A 15,970-nucleotide genomic window follows, 5' to 3' on the forward strand; every position below is an offset into this window, starting at 1 on the left:
GCTAGTGGCCATGATCACCCAGGGCAGGCAGTGCCATGGGTGCTCAGCTGGCAACTCAGTGTGGATCTTGCCTGCCCCTCACCCAAGTACTTTGTGCAGCCAACTGCAGAGGTTGCAGGCCACTGGAGAATGCCTACTTGCCTCTGGTTGGAGTGGCGAGCCCATGGGAAGATGACTTCTCCATCTAAAGATGCGCTGCATATTATATAGCTGGCCTGGCACTGAATGCTCTCCAGTCACTAGGGTGTTATTACTAAATAAAGGAGTGCTGTTCCTCCTCCCATTAATAAAGTGACATATTCTAACCCACTTAGTTGTCAATGAATATTTTGTGCTTAAATTTTAATGCATGCTTCCATATAGCATGACAGGTAGCATATTTACAAAGAACAATCTACATCTATAATTAACTGATATAAAGATGATCAATTAATATAACCTTAATAATATAAATATTTTGAGCAATTTTTAAGTGAAGGATAAGAACTTTGTTCTGATATGGCCACCTTATGCCAAGATCTAATTCAGAAGGATTATGTAAAAAACAACACCACAAAAATACAGGAAAATACTCAAGGAAATGAAGACCATATGGCCACACAAAACCTTGTACTTGAATTTTTATGGCAGCATTATTCACAATAGCCCCAAAGATGGAAAGAGCCCAAATCTCTATCCACTTCTGAAGGGATAAACAAAATGTGATCTATCTATAATGGAATCTATAATTCAGCCACAGAAAGAAATGAAGTACTGACACATGCCACAACATGGATGAACTAGAAAACATTATGCTAAGTGAAAGAAGCCACATAGAAAAGGCCATATATTGTACAATTCCATTTATATGAAATGTTCAGAACAGGCAAATTTATAGAGACAGAAAGTAGACTTGCTTCCACCAGAGGCTGGGGTGGCAGGAGAAAATAGGAGTGACTGCTAATTTGGGTGATGAAAATATTTTGGAACCAGAGAGGAGCTCAACAAACATCCACTAAAGGAATGAACGATGAAGCTTTCATGCAGATGATCAGAGAGTTTCCCCCATGCTTCTGTATATGGTCAGTGCTATAGTAGCATTGCTGAGTGTTGTGGAGGGGCGCCTGGGTGGCTCAGTTGGTTAAGCATCTGACTCTTGATTTGGGCTCAGGTCATGATCTTGCGGTTTTATGAGTTCAAGCCCCACATCAGGCTCTGTGCTGACTGCACAAAGCCTGCTTAGAATTCTCCCTCTTTCTCTGCCCCTACCCTGCTCGTGCTCTCTCGCTCTCAAAACAAACAAACAAACAAACAAACAAACAAACAAACAGTATTGTGGAACTAGGAGGTAAATGAGCATGTGACATTTTTTTCCACGTCTCTATTGGTGGTCCACTCTGAAAGGCCAGGGTTTTTCCTAGCCCACAGCATTTCTCAATGTTTAATGGAATATGAGGCTGTTTTATTGCCAAGTATCACAAAAACACGAACATAATTTCACCAGTTTGTCCATGAAAATGTATTGTTGATTAGAGGACACAACCATTTTGTTGCATTGTGAGGCTCTCATCTCTGCTATTTAAGTTTGCCAAAGAGGAACACTTCACAACCTTCATGTGTTCCCAGACTTCCATGGAGAGGAATGGGCAATAGCAGTATGTTTGTGCACTACTCTAATCTAATGGTACACTGTCCAATATGGCAGCCGTAAGCCACACATGGCTACTGAGCAATTGAAAGGTAGCATCTCTGGGGCGCCTGGGTGGCTCACTTGGTTAGGCATCCAACTTTGGTTCAGGTCATGATCTTACAGTTCATGAGTTCAAGCCCAGCATTGGGCTCTGTGCTGACAGCTCAGAGCCTAGGGCCTATTTCGGATTTTGTGTCTCTTCCTCTCTGCCCCTCCCCCACCACACTCTGTTTCTCTCTCTTTCAAAAATAAACATTTAAAAAATTAGAAAAATAAAAAAGAAAGGGGGCATCTCCAAATTGAGATGTGCTATATGCGTAAAATACCCACTGAATTCTGAAGACTTGGTACAAAAAAAAGAATGTAAATAAAGTATCTCACTGATACTTCTTTTATAGTGATGATATGTTGAAACAATAATATTTGGATATAAGGGGTTAAATGATAAATATTACCATTAACTTCACTCAATTTTTAAGCTTTTTAATTAATAGGGCTATCAGAACATTTAAAATTACCCCTGTGGCTCACCCTGTATTTTTATTGGGCAAGGCTACTCTCTGTTGCCTAGAATTTGACTCTGAGAGCAATTTTTCCATTGTTTTTTTGCTCAGCTCAAAAAGCCAATGTAGGTTTCCTCCACAGGTGACCTTTTCAGCAGGGGTTTTGAGGCAAGTGGCCAGTGTGCATATGACTGCTTACAGATTCGAATGGCTGCTTGTTCGTTTTGCCTTTAATGGTATAAGGGGACAGGGACCTGTGGCCACCTGATAGGAAATACAAATGGGGCAATAATCACATGGCCTAATTGCTTTTATACAGCAACTGACAGGAACTCCAAAAAAAGTAAAAACTGAATATACATAAGAGGCAGATTCTCACTTAAAATGTATTCCTTAAAAAATCAATTATTAAAGTGGCTTTATTAAGAATGGTGCATTCAGTCAGTAACAAATACTGATTAAACACCTACTGAATGCCCGGTGTGTGTTCTGGGTAGTGGAGATCCTTCAGAGAACAAGACAGTCCATACCTCCTGCTCTTATGGAGCTGATCTATTGATTCCAGAACCATCTTCTGAGAAATAATTGTGAAATTCCTTAAGGTTTTAGATAATGTATATGAGGTTAGAGATGGACCAGGAGTTATGGAGAACTTGGCCTGTGTTTCAGTAGAAAGCCCTTGAAAAATAAAACCAGCTTCAAAACAAAGTTGTAAGGATGCTTAGTGTTTTATTCCCAACATGTGTGATCCTTAATTAAATGAAATTATCTAAAAATATATATGGGTGTCATATACACATGCACACACCAAAGGGAGATTGTATTTACTGTTGAATTAGCAAGAAGCCATCTTTATTCCTTGCCATATTTTCAGATAAATCTAAAGATTAAGAAAATTAATTGAGGGTTTACAAAATGATGCTAAGACCTTCTGTGGAATGAACTTTTAACAGGCTAAATCAACATCCAAAAATACAAAGTCTATTTTGATGTTTACATGTCAGAATTGGGCCTGGAAGGATTGCAAAAGATGATGAGTTCACTGGAGGTATCTAAATGTGGGCCCACTTCTTAAACTCCTCCTAAGTCTCAAACAAAGAGTTTCTGATCTTCATTTTTTCATTGTCATCTCTAGGCTAGGCCTTTCCTGCTGTCATATGGTGTCTAACCAGAAAGGGAACTCCCACCTCCCTCTACCTGTTCTGTCATCTTGCCCAACCTTCCCAGAAGTGAACTTATACTCAGTAACTGGGATAGTTTAACCATTCTTTTCCTAAGGGTTCAGCATTATTCTAAAGTCACCTTGAATCAGAGAGATCAGCTGTGGTTCTCCTTACCTATCCTCATGGCTTCCTCCATCCTGTAGCTAAGGGGGTCCTACATGGGTCCATCTTGTTTCTTAACCCTTCTCCATAGGCCTTCAAGCTCCCAGGTCATCTCTCTCTTATACTTTCTCTCTCTGATTTACTTGAATGCCCAGGCCCATGATTCCCTAAGAAATGTCACCTCTCCATGAAAAGATGACGAAGTCCCTGCTCATTGGTTCTTTCTTGGGTCTTGAAAGTTTGGCAGCCATGGTCACCTGCTTCCCAGTGAGTTTTTATTCTTGCCCCATTTTTGGCAGACTCTGACCTCAAAGGTAAGAATTGATAGGACTTAATCAGACTGTACACATAACAAAATAGAAAATCATATATAAAATTAGAAGGAAAAAGATTTAATAGTTAATTTTTCAATCCCAAATTGAATGAATGTTTTAGACACCTGCAAGAGTATGTGCCTTGCAGAATACAGGGCAACTTTTTGATGCCAGTAAATTAAAACAAAATGACAGAAAGAAGAAAAAGTAAGTTGAGTCTTTCTGAATTCCAAAGGAGTGATCTATGTAGTAGAAACCTAAAACAACTTGACAGTCATCAATATTTCAGCTTAAACCAAAAACAAACAAAATAAAACAATAACCAAAAAATCAAGTTTTCTATTAGGTTCTATTCAAGGAGTCTGATTAAGAGCACCAGGACTGATATCACTACAACACTCTTGGTGATATACGGGCCAGAAATAGGTATAAGTGACATGCTAGAAAAAATGACGACCAGGCATACATGAATCACCCACAGAGAAGCAAATAAAAGAAAAATGTCAAGGGGATGAATCATTTAAAAGACAACTACCCAGAGGCATTTTCACTCATTGAGCAAAGTTGACAATTGGTGGTATGATTTAATTTAGTAGTAAATATTTATGTGTAGAAAATAATTTCTAGCACAATAAATAAGTTTGAAACATATTTCCCCAAATTAAAAATGGCAAATTTCAGAAAAACGTGGTTTGGAAGAGAAGGAAGATGGAATGAGTGGCAAGTTCAGCCAAATGTGGTCTCCACTCATGAATAAACAAGAGGAAGGAAAGCCAGTGTGAAGGTTAAGAATGGGCGAGCAGGAACGAAAGGAAGAAGAATCATTTATACCACATTCTAACCCCATATTAAGTTTGGAAACATCCTAGAGATCACTGTATAAAGTAACAAGTGTTAAAAAGCATTTAGTTTATATACATTTACACTGGAAGTTAACATAAATATTATGTTCTTTTCAAAGACCAGCAGTCATAAGTCAAATGAGAGGGAACCTTGGCGTGGAATCTGTTGACAGAAGAGGTAGACATCGCTAACAATTGAATGAATGATTTGTTTCAGGGCTCACGAGCATGGCCGGAGGGCAGATGACAGACACAAATATAATTTCCCAAGGGAAGAAGAACGAGATTGGGTGGGAGACCAGAACATGAGGTCATGAAATTTAAAGTAACCAAACTTAAGAGCAAGAATGATCCATCCCAAATGTCAAGAGAAGTGAAGCAAAAAATGGAAGAATACGATAAACTGTAAGACCATGGTATAAAAAAGAGTAGATGTCATGGACCTGTGCCCACGTGGCTCCCCCATCACCTCCTTCCCTAAGAGGGCTCCCTCCACACCCCAAAGCCCAGCACGTCTTCATCCCCTTGTCTGCTTTATTCTTCACATTCACCCTCATCACTTACACACTTATTTTTATCTCTTCCCTTTGTGTCTTTCTCCTCTAACTAGAATGCAGGCCCCATGAGGGCGAGGATTTTTGTTTGTTTGAGTCACTTCTGCTTGCCCAGTACCTGGAATGGGGGCTGAGCATACTACACAGTCAACATGATGTATTGGATGAATAGGGCAGGCCTGCTGGGGCATCTGGGAAAGAAAACACGCGCCTGCAGCCAGCTCCCCCTTCTCCGCAGTGGTGCACGGATGTCAGCCCAGAACAGCAGCAGCCATTCTGCCAATGGGATATAAGCCAGCTTCAGGCTGGAGCTGACACCAGGAAAAACAGAGTGGAAAAGGGAAAGAAACCAAAACCCCAAAGATTCAAACCCTAGAGCCCGGCCTGTCTCCAGACCTCCCAGTTCTATGAGCTAATAAATGCCCTATGGTTGAAGCCATTTTGAGTTGTGTTTTCTTTAATTTCTAACAGAAAGCATTCCCACTGATAATCTATGTTTTGAAATTTGAGAAGATAGCTTTAGGGAAACACAGGTTAAGGGGGAGGGTGTGTATTAAAAGACAAGAATTAGAGATAAGAGAAATGAACATTACTTGGTATAAGTGGACAAAAATCCCTAAGACTGTCATAGTTCATGTATTCTTGTAAGATATAGCCCAAAGGTCTATTTACATGATACAAAGAAGTCTTCACACCTCAACAGAACCAGAAATTACCAGATAACAAAAGGTTTAAAGTAGATGTGGCTTACATGGTTCTAGAAAATCTGTATTTGGAGAGGAGACAGAATCATTATCATTTCATACCAAGAGACATACAGGGACCCCCCACTTTCTGAAAGTTTGCATTATACCACTTCATGTTTTGCTAACAGAAAGAAATCTGAAGATGTTTACTTTTACAAAGAAAGTCATTATCACACTAATGTAGGTCTTTCAGGGAAGGGAAGTGGCCCTAATGTGAACTTCCAGAAAGTGTGGGGATACTCTTGGCTTTAACTGTATGAGATGTTTCATAACAACAATTTACTTTTGGATGAGGGGGGAAAGCTGTATTAAAAAACAAGCACCTCCAGCACTCCTCAAACTTCAACGTGCATAAAATCAACTTTATGCACACTTATGGCACACTTGTGAACAACACAGATTGTTCTGTGAACAACACAATCCAAAGGCCTGGGGCAGGGCCCGAGATTCTGCATTTCAGCAAATTCTCATGGATGCTGATGCTGCTGATCTAGGGGCCACGCTTGGAGTCAAACCGAACAGTGTAGGAAAAACAGAGTTCCCCTTGAGTAAACAGAGATGAACTTGAGAGGGGAAGCCAGGTGCTCTGGGGCAGGAAGGTACAAGATGTTGCGTCCGCGATGGCCTTGGAGAGCTGCCAGGCACCCCTGGATGGTCTTCCTTGACAACAGGGACAAACAAACCCTTATAAACCCTTACTCGCTAAAAGCTGAGTGTCCCTGTCACAGCTACGAGGGGTTTGTATCCCAGAGCTTCAGTGCACAGGCCCAGGCTTACAGAGGACACCAGTGCTGCACCTGGACCCCTCCTGCACTCTTGGCTAAGATGCAGGTGTCAGCGCACAGGAGCAGAGGAGTGACTATGAAATCATCCCAGAACTTTTAGAGAATGCTGTAGGGAGACAGGGGCCCTGTAAAGGCAGTGTTACTACAGGAAAATCAAAGCCAGAGATCGATTTATTTTTATTATTTTATTTATTCTCAAAGTAGCTAACATACAGTGTAGTCTTGGCTTCAGGAGTAGATTCCAGTAATTCATCACTTACAATCACTTACAGTGCTCATCCCAGCAAGTGCCCTCCTTAATGCCCATCACCCATTTAGCCAATCCCCAACCCCCATCAACCCTCAGTTTGTTCTCTGTATTTAAGAGTCTCTTCAAGGGAGCCTGGGTGGCTCAGTCAGTAAGCATACAACTTTGGCTCAGGTCATGATCTCACTGTTCCTGAATTTGAGCCCTGTGTTGGGCTCTGTGCTGATAGCTCAGAGCCTGGAGTCTGTTTTGGATTCTGTGTCTCCCTCTTTCTCTCTGCCCCTCCTGTGCTCGTGCTATGTCTCTCTCTCTCACTCAAAAATAAACATTAAAAAAAAGTTAAAAAAAAAAAGTCTCTTCTGGTTTGCTTCCCTCTCTGTTTTTATCTTATTTTTCCTTCCTCCGCCCCATGTTCATCAGTTGTGTTTGTTAAATCCCACATACAAGTGAAATCATATGATATCTGTCTTTCTCTGACTGCCTTATTTCTCTTAGCATAATACCCTCCAGTTCCATCCACGTTGTTGCAAAGGGCAAGATTTCAGTCAGAGGTCAATGTGAGGTGACAGTTGGACTTCTTGGAGGTCACTGCTATACTCACATTTCTGAACTTCATTTTATAAAATATGAAATTCCTCCAAAGTTAGTCTTTAACACCAATCATATTTCAAAAATACAAATATCTCTGGAAGGTAAGAGTGTGAGTTCGTCTTTCTTTCACATTTTTGGAGAAATAACTTCAAGTCAGCTGGCCTCCTCCTTTTCATCCAGCCAAGCTCAGCTGCCTGAAGTACAGGGCTTTTTTTAAAAGAGCAGAGGGAAGAAGGCAGTTCTCGAGATCATATTCCCTGTAGGAGCTGGGCAATCCTGACAGGGCAAACTACCACCTCTAACATTAAATGTGTAGTTTCTCTAAAAAGCTCTTTGTGTTTATAATTTAGTTAAAGAATTAAAGAAAAGATCTAAATACCTAAAGTCAACAATACAAGAAATAACACATGTTGGCAAGGATATGGAGAAAAAGGAACACTTGTGCACTGTCGGTGGGAATGCAAACTGGTGCAGCCGCAATGGAAAACAGTGTGGAGGCTTCTTCAAAATTTTAAAATAGCACTACTCTATGATCCAGGAATTGCATCATCATCTTTGTGCAAAGAACACAAAAACACTAATTTGAAAGGATAGGTGCACCCCTGTATTTATTGCAACATTACTTACAATAGCCAAACTATGGAAGCATCCCAAGTGTCCACCGATTGATGAATGGACAAGGAAGATGCAATGGAATATTATTCAGTCATAAAAAAGAATGAAATCTTGCCATTTGCAATGATATGGACAGAACTAGTGAGTATTATGCTAACTGAAATAAGTCAGCCAGAGAAAGACAAATACCATATAATTTCACTCATGTGGAATTTAAGAAACAAAATGAACATGCAAAGGGAAAAGAGAGAGAGAGAAACCAAGAAACAGATTCTTAACTACAGAGAACAAACTGATGGCTACCAGAGAGGAAGTGGATGGGGGGATGGGTTAAGTAGGTGATGGGGATGAAGGAGTGCACCTGTCGTGATGAGCACTGGGTGATGTATGGGAGTGTTGAATCACTATATTGTATACCTGAAAATAACGTGACACCATATGTTAACTAACTGGAATTAAAGTTAAAATTAAATAAGTAACTAATCTGAGTTTTTTCTAGAAAACATTGGCTTGCTGCCATGTTCGCAAAAGGGACATCCCCTGGTGGTAACAAACGTGTGGGTTTTGAGGGGTGTCTTCCCCTGCACAAGCAGTAACAGGTTCTTCATGGAAGGGGGTATGGGAACAAGAGGAACAGCAAAAAGGGGCTACACGTGCAGACAAGCTGAGAAGCAGTGCAGAGTGGTTGTTCTTCACAGAAGAACAGAGGAAGGTTCCTGATGAGGGCTGAGATGGGAACAGTGGCAAAAGATGATTTTCTAGGGCAGCAAATACTACTTGGCATGCAAGCCTTTAATTTTTCAGAGAGGAACCCAGATGTACGTGATTTGCCCCATCATCATATGTGGGTGATAAAAAAAAAATGAAGCTGACAATGCAAATGAGTAGAGTGTACGAGGGGAAACGAGGGCCCTGCTACAAACCATGACTAATTTCCAGACAGGTGTTGAAAGTCCCATTATTTAAAACAATGAGATTTAACTTTTAATAAAAGCAAAATATGTTCGTAGTAAAAAGAGAGAGTGTGAGAGAAAAAGAATATGAAGCCACTGAGAATGAGGCCACTACTCCAGCCAGACCCATGACCCATTCCTGATCCCATGTCATCTGGTTGCTCTCCATCTCCAGTATATATTTATTTATAAAGAGAATCCCAAGTCATAAGAAAATGCCACCAACACACTCTACTTAAGAATGCAATGAGTGTAAAGTATATTTTAATAAAAATTCCATTTGAATCATAATAAAAATCTTAAATCTCAGTATATGCAAAAATAACTAGCTTTTCTATTATAGAAGTAATGCGTGCCCATGATTTTCAAAAAAATCAAACAAGGCAATTAAAAATGGGCAAAAGATCTGAACAGAAAGGTCACCAAAGTAGATATACAGATGGCAAATAGCATATGAAAAGGTGCTCCACACCATTCACCATTAGGGAATTACAAATCAGAACAAGGTACCACTGCACACCAGTTCGAATGGTGAAAATTCAAAACACTGACAACACCAAATGCTGGCGAGGATGTGGAGCGGCAGGAACTCTCATTCATTGCTGGTGGGAATGTGGAATGGTATAGCCACTTTGGAAGACAGTTTGGTAGTTTCTTACAAAACTAAACACTCTTACCATACAACCCAAACTTGTGCTCCTTGGCATTTACTCGAATGAGCTGAAAACGTACATCCACACAAAAACCTGCACACGAATATTTATAGCAGCTTTATTCATAACTTCCCAAACTTAAAAGTAATCAAGATGTACTTCAGTAAGTACATGGATAAACTATGGTACACCCAGACAATGGAATATTATTCAGCACTAAAAAGAAATGAACTATCAAGCCACGGAGGAACTTTAAAATGTGTATCACTAGTGAAAAAGGCCAATCTGCAAAGGCTGCATACTGTGTGATCCCAACTATACAACATTTTATTACTACTACTATTACTGTTCGGCTGCACACTTTTCTCACCATCCCAGACATCATTCCATATAGGATATAGAAATCTGTTTTTATTTCCTCAAATCTGCATAGTAATGTGCTGAATGAATATGCCAAAATTCATTTAGCCAGCCCCCAAATACAGTGATCATTTAGGATGTTTCTCAAAGTTTCACTTAAAAGGTTAATATATCAATTACGGAGAAAGCTCTCTGAAACTACTCCACCATGCCCTTTATCACAGATTTTGCAGCAACTTTACTGAGGTCTCACTTACATTCTGTAAAATGCACCCATTTTAAATGCACAGTTTGATGAACTCTGTAATATCTTGTAAGAATAAGACTACATGTATAAGACAGCTTGAGAAAGGTAAATTATAGAAAATGCAAGGTATTGATATTATTCCTATCACACATATACCATTTACTTTCTATTGATTGAGATGGTCCTGTCCTGAAACACAGCTGTGGGGAACAGCTCAACTGCCCATTTCTTCAGTGATGCCCCCAGATTTGTGTCTGACAATGCACCCCTCCAACCCTTGAGCTTCCAGAACATCCCTAAGTAATGCCAACTAGCAGCCTCTGGCCCAGTGATGGGTCTGCACAGGACACAATCTGAGCCAATGAGATGCAAATAGATTTCTGTGATAGGGCTTTCGAAAAGAAGGATAACTACCACTCTTCCCATTGGACTTAAAGTGATATAAGGTCGAAAACTACCTCACCCATCCTGTAACCACAGGGGAAGCAATGGTCTGAGAAAGGTCAACCTGAAAGAGACAGATTAATACAGACTAAACCCTGTATGAAACCAGCATCCCCACGATCCTTCACTTCACTCTGCGTAGTAATAGATTCTCCAGTTACTTAAGCCAATTAGATGGGTTTCTACTACTTGCCAGCAAATGAAGTCTAGCCACTACTCAAGCTGGGTGTAGAAGAATTCCAAATTTTAGGCAATGTAAAGAAGGGAATTAAAAATCATCCTTGATGCTCCTCCTACCACCCAGGGCAAACACTGACCACCTCTAGAGTTGTAGGCCAGGTTCCCTGGGAGGCAGCCTCACACAGAGCTCTACCTGCTGGCGTTTGTTAGGGTGAGCTCTTGGGACCCTCCACCCCCATGAGCAGTGACAGAAGCAGGACAGGGCAGAGGGAGAAGTTAAGCTGCAAGCAATAGGGTCACAACAAACACCCAGCTGATTCCATGGGGAGTTCTGGCCCTGGGAAGACCCTTTAGAGTTGCCTCTCCTTGAGGTAGAGAGCTGCTGGCCTTTTAAATTGCTTCTCCTCCCCTATCCACACACAAGACTAGTCGCTGGATGCAGACTGCCTTGGGAGGGGCAGACTTTAGGCAAAGCCCCTCTCTTCAGTCCAGGGTAATCTCTTTCAAGGGAGACCCAGCTTCCAGCTGGTGGTACTCACACATCCCACAGTCAGAAAATGAGTTCTTTAGTCCTGAACAAGAAGGGTCTGGGTGGCACAGCCCCCATCACATCTGCATGTCTCCTTTTACTTTATTTTATTCATATGGTTTTTCCTTCTTTAGAGGTTTAGGTCATATTTAAATGCTGTTTTATATATTGGTATGAGCCTAGCATTACATTCTGAGCATTTTCCAATCTTTTTTTTTTTTTTTTTTTTTGAAAGACAGAGGAAGAGAGAGTGTGTGTGAATAGGGGAGAGGGGCAGAGGGAGAGAGAGAATCTTTTGTAAAACTTTTTTTAAATGTTTATTTATTAGTTTTGAGAGAGAACAGGGGAGGGGCAGAGAGAGAGGTAGACAGAGAGGATCTGGATCTGAAGCGGGCTCTGCGCTGACAGCAAAGAGCCTGATGCAGAGCTCAAACCCACAAACCGTGAGATCATGACCTGAGCGGCAGTCAGATGCTTAACCAACTGAGCCACCCAGGTGCCAGGAGAGAGAGAATTGTAAGCAGGCTCCACGCTCGGTGCAGAACCTGATGCGGGGCTCAATCCCACTACCCTGGGATCATGACCTGAGCTGAAATCAAGAATCAGATGCTCAACCAACTGAGCCACCCAGGTGCCCCTTTCCAATCATTATTTAATGAATTGCAAACAAGAGTTATAATTCTTTCACATAGTTATCATAAAGTATTTAGACATTCTCTTACTATCAGACATTTAGAGTATTTCCAGTATCTTTAATCCTTATACATAAATTTCTATTTGCACCTCTGCAACCAGTTTTTAGGATATATTTCTAGGAGTGGAATTAAAGGATTGAAGGATATGAACTACTGTAGCATTCTGGCCAATTGCCCTTTGAAATTTCATGCCAATTACATTCAGACTACTGCTACATAGGTCTCATTAGAACTGAACATTTCTCTATTTCACATCTTGCCAACTGATCAAAAACAATGTCTCATTCTTGTTTTAGTTTCTTTTCCCCCATGAATGATAAGTTTGAAGATTTTAAAATATCTATTGATTTTTGTTTGTTTGTTTTTTCATATGCAAATAGTCGGCCTTTTTTTCTTTTCTCAGTTTTTTTACTTTGGTATCAGATGGTCTTTTACTGATTTATTAAAGCTCTTTATATAGTAAACATACCAATCTTCTGTCTGCCATATTTGTTAAAATATCTCTCTGTTACTCAGTTGCATTTTACTTAAATTAAGGTGTTTCAGAAACTTTAGATAGTAAAAGAAAAAAATCTTAATATTTTTTTCCATGCTCTAAAAAGACCTTCCCCATCCTGAGACACAATTGGTCTTCACTGTGTCTTTACTGAAGATCAATCTTCACTGACACTCCTTGTCTGTCACTCAGTGCTCTTCCTGAGGAAGTTTCTCCCTGCCTGGGCTGAATGTCCCAGTGATACCTGTTCACAGTACCACATGCCCATTGCTGCTGGTATGCCCTTCACAGCTACAGCTTTACAATTCTGTATGAACGTTTATAAGCTTTGAAAGGAGAGGGAATACATCTGTATGTCTTTCGCCATTGTAGTCTCAGAATCTGGCAGAGAACACTTACACATTTTCTAATTTTTTTATTTTCAATATTCACATTTAACTCTTCAATCATCTGGGAATCTCTTTTACTGCAGAATATGAGAAACGCTTCTGTCTTTATTTTGTCCCACCATTTACAATCATTCTTCCTTTTCCTGGTGTTATGACACAAATTTTATCATGTATCATATATGTACATTTATGCATACCTTTATACACACACACTTCATTCTTTCTATATTGGGAGTATGTACTGGAACTCCCTTCTTGTGTTACACTGTTCTACTGGCATTGTTTTCATTGTTGTGGAGTTATATTATGTTTTAATATCTGACTGGACAAGTAACTTCTCAATATAACTTCTTCCCTACATGTATTGGTTAAAATCACTGATCAAGCCCACCACTAGTGAGACAAGTGAAAATGGTAGCAAGCTCCTTGCTCCATTCTCTTTTCTTAATTTCATAGATTGTCTTTTGGCCAAACATATGTCCACCTACTTGAGCAATCCAGCCCGATGGAAGACATAGAGATCCTGCTCCAGGGTGCAGTTGTTGAAGGGGACAATCTTCACGAAGTTCTGGATGAGGACAAACTCAGGGGTGAGGTGCGGCAGAGAGATGATGCAGAAGTTCTTGTCCTAACATGATTGGCAACCAGGCACACAGTAACAGAATTAGAACCCATTTATCACTGAACAAATTCCTGCTGCAAAACACTACAGAAAAAAGGAGCAAAATGTATAAAGGACAGAGTATTCAAGTTCAACTTTCCTATAATTTGGAAAGTAATCATAAGTTCAAGAAGATGAGGAACTGTAAGAACACAGAGAAAAATCTCTGAGAGTCTGGCCAACCTAAATAAATGAATATTGTGAGCAATGGGACCCATTGCTCACATTTCATTATAGGTCTTTGATGGAAGTAGGTTTTTAAAGTAAGGTCATTTGTGTTTGCAAATTCACTTGCATCCAGATGTAAATCACTGTGTCATAGCAAAGGCCCTATGCTTACTAAGTGACACTGCACCAGCTGTGGTCCCCTCCTCTGAGATAAGAGGGTGGTGGTACTCCAGGCTTTTCTTCTCTAAAATCCTGTGGTTACACATTAATGGATGTCTGTATTTTATCATGACATGATCCCATTGAGGTGAACAGATCTAAGGAAGACATGTTTCACCTGGGAAGTGGGTTTAGTTAGCAGGCATAGGAGGGTCCACATGTCCTGACACCTACCGCTGACCTCTGAGATCTGCACTGCCCAATATGGTAACCAGCAGCTGTGTCTGGCCACTAAGCATTTGGAATGTGGCTAGTGTGACTGGGGAGCTGAATTTTTAATTTTATTTCATTTAAGTTAATTTACATTTAAATTTGAAACTGATACTCAATTCAGTTACTGGAGAAGTTTTATGTATGTTGGAACAACTTGGGTATAGGAATCTATGTATTCAACTGTAAGTTTTATGAAATCTAAAGGCAAATCAAGTATTTCTGATGAAAATATAGAGTGCTACAGGTGTAAAATACATATTGGATTTCAAACACTGGGAAAAAAATGTAACAGATCTCATTAATAATGTTTCATACTGATTACATGTTTAAATGATTAAATTTGGACATATTCAGTTAAAGTATATTATTAAAATTGATTTCACCTGTGTCTTTTTTACTTTTCTTTTAAATGTGGCTGCTAGGATATTTAGAATTCATTATGTGGCTCGAATCTGTGGCCTTTCGGACATTGCTGTCCCACACTATCTATGTTCCATACATCCTGATTGACCCTCTGCCAGGTGCCTGCAGGAGCAGCCTGCTCTTCCCAGAGCTAATTTGTCCCTCTGGGATCTCCCCTCCTCCTGAACCCTGTGAAGGCATTACTTGTGTTAATCCAAAACCCTGGGGACATTTGTGCAAACTGAAGGAGGGAATTGTTGTTTGACCTTATCTTCCTTCCTTCTAGCAAAATAACGCAGTTCCTTTTGGGGAACTTGAAAGTCAAGTTGTTAAAATACTCAAGCTGAAAATAAGAAATGGGTACCTAGTCCCAGTGGGCTTCCTCTGGGAGGAGGACACTGTAATGAATTGCTTTGACTTAGATTTGAAGGATTTAAGGGTGAATAATAAAAGTATTTTGTTCCTCTCTTCTCATTCCCTGAAATAAAGTAGAATTAAACAGTAAAAGTGTCTTTTGACTTTCTAAAGGTGGCATTGCTTTTGTAATGCTGAAGATCTGCCTTCACAGGGATTTCAAAACAGGAGTGAATTTAAATTTAGGGAAATTACTTTGAGGCATCCCTAAGGGAAACTGGCTTTGTAAAATCTTACCTTAGGGTATCTATATTGCTTTATGAGCTTCAAAATACCTTAAAATTAATCCAAAAAAAATTATGATGCAGAACATTATTGCAAGGCTGCATTATATTAACAAAATGAGGAAATACAATCTATGATCACATAAGTTTCAGGAAACCTCATTAAACCATATTGGTTTCTTGCCTCAGTGGAAAGGGTATCAAGGAAAAATAAAACAATAGATGTTTTCCTTGTAATTAGCCAACTGAAGAAGTCTAGTTATTGACTTGACTTAACTGATAGGTGGGCCACGGAAAAAGTCTTTATAAAAGTCCAAGTTGTTCCTCAATTGTCTTCCATCCCCACTTTCTTCCCTCCAATAAAGTGATAAGAGGTTGATCAGAATCTCCATCCCTTGAAAACAATGAAACAAAAATGGAGGAAGAGGACAGGAGTAGAGTGTCTTGTTTGCACTGGCCTGTTTGCCTGGCACTCATTTGCCAAATGTGTTGTAGTGGGTTGAGCGCCTCCTATGTGTCAGGCACTGTGTCA

The 15,970-nt window shown here is 40.0% G+C and overlaps 1 protein-coding gene across 4 annotated transcripts in view; it reads right to left on the reverse strand.

The window, feature by feature from the left end:
* Positions 1-15,970, reverse strand: part of CFAP61 (cilia and flagella associated protein 61) — a 287,953-nt gene that overhangs the window by 175,222 nt on the left and 96,761 nt on the right. For all 4 annotated transcript variants that reach the window (XM_086701573.1, XM_086701575.1, XM_086701572.1 and 1 more), the window contains one exon: positions 13,626-13,765. In XM_086701573.1, the coding sequence (XP_086557699.1) occupies positions 13,626-13,765 (140 nt within the window). The remainder of the gene's footprint in view (positions 1-13,625; positions 13,766-15,970) is intronic.

This window comes from Puma concolor, chromosome A3, assembly GCF_028749965.1.
Source record: "Puma concolor isolate L17-30 chromosome A3, mPumCon1.1.hap2, whole genome shotgun sequence".
NCBI classification, from domain to species: Eukaryota; Metazoa; Chordata; class Mammalia; order Carnivora; family Felidae; genus Puma; species Puma concolor.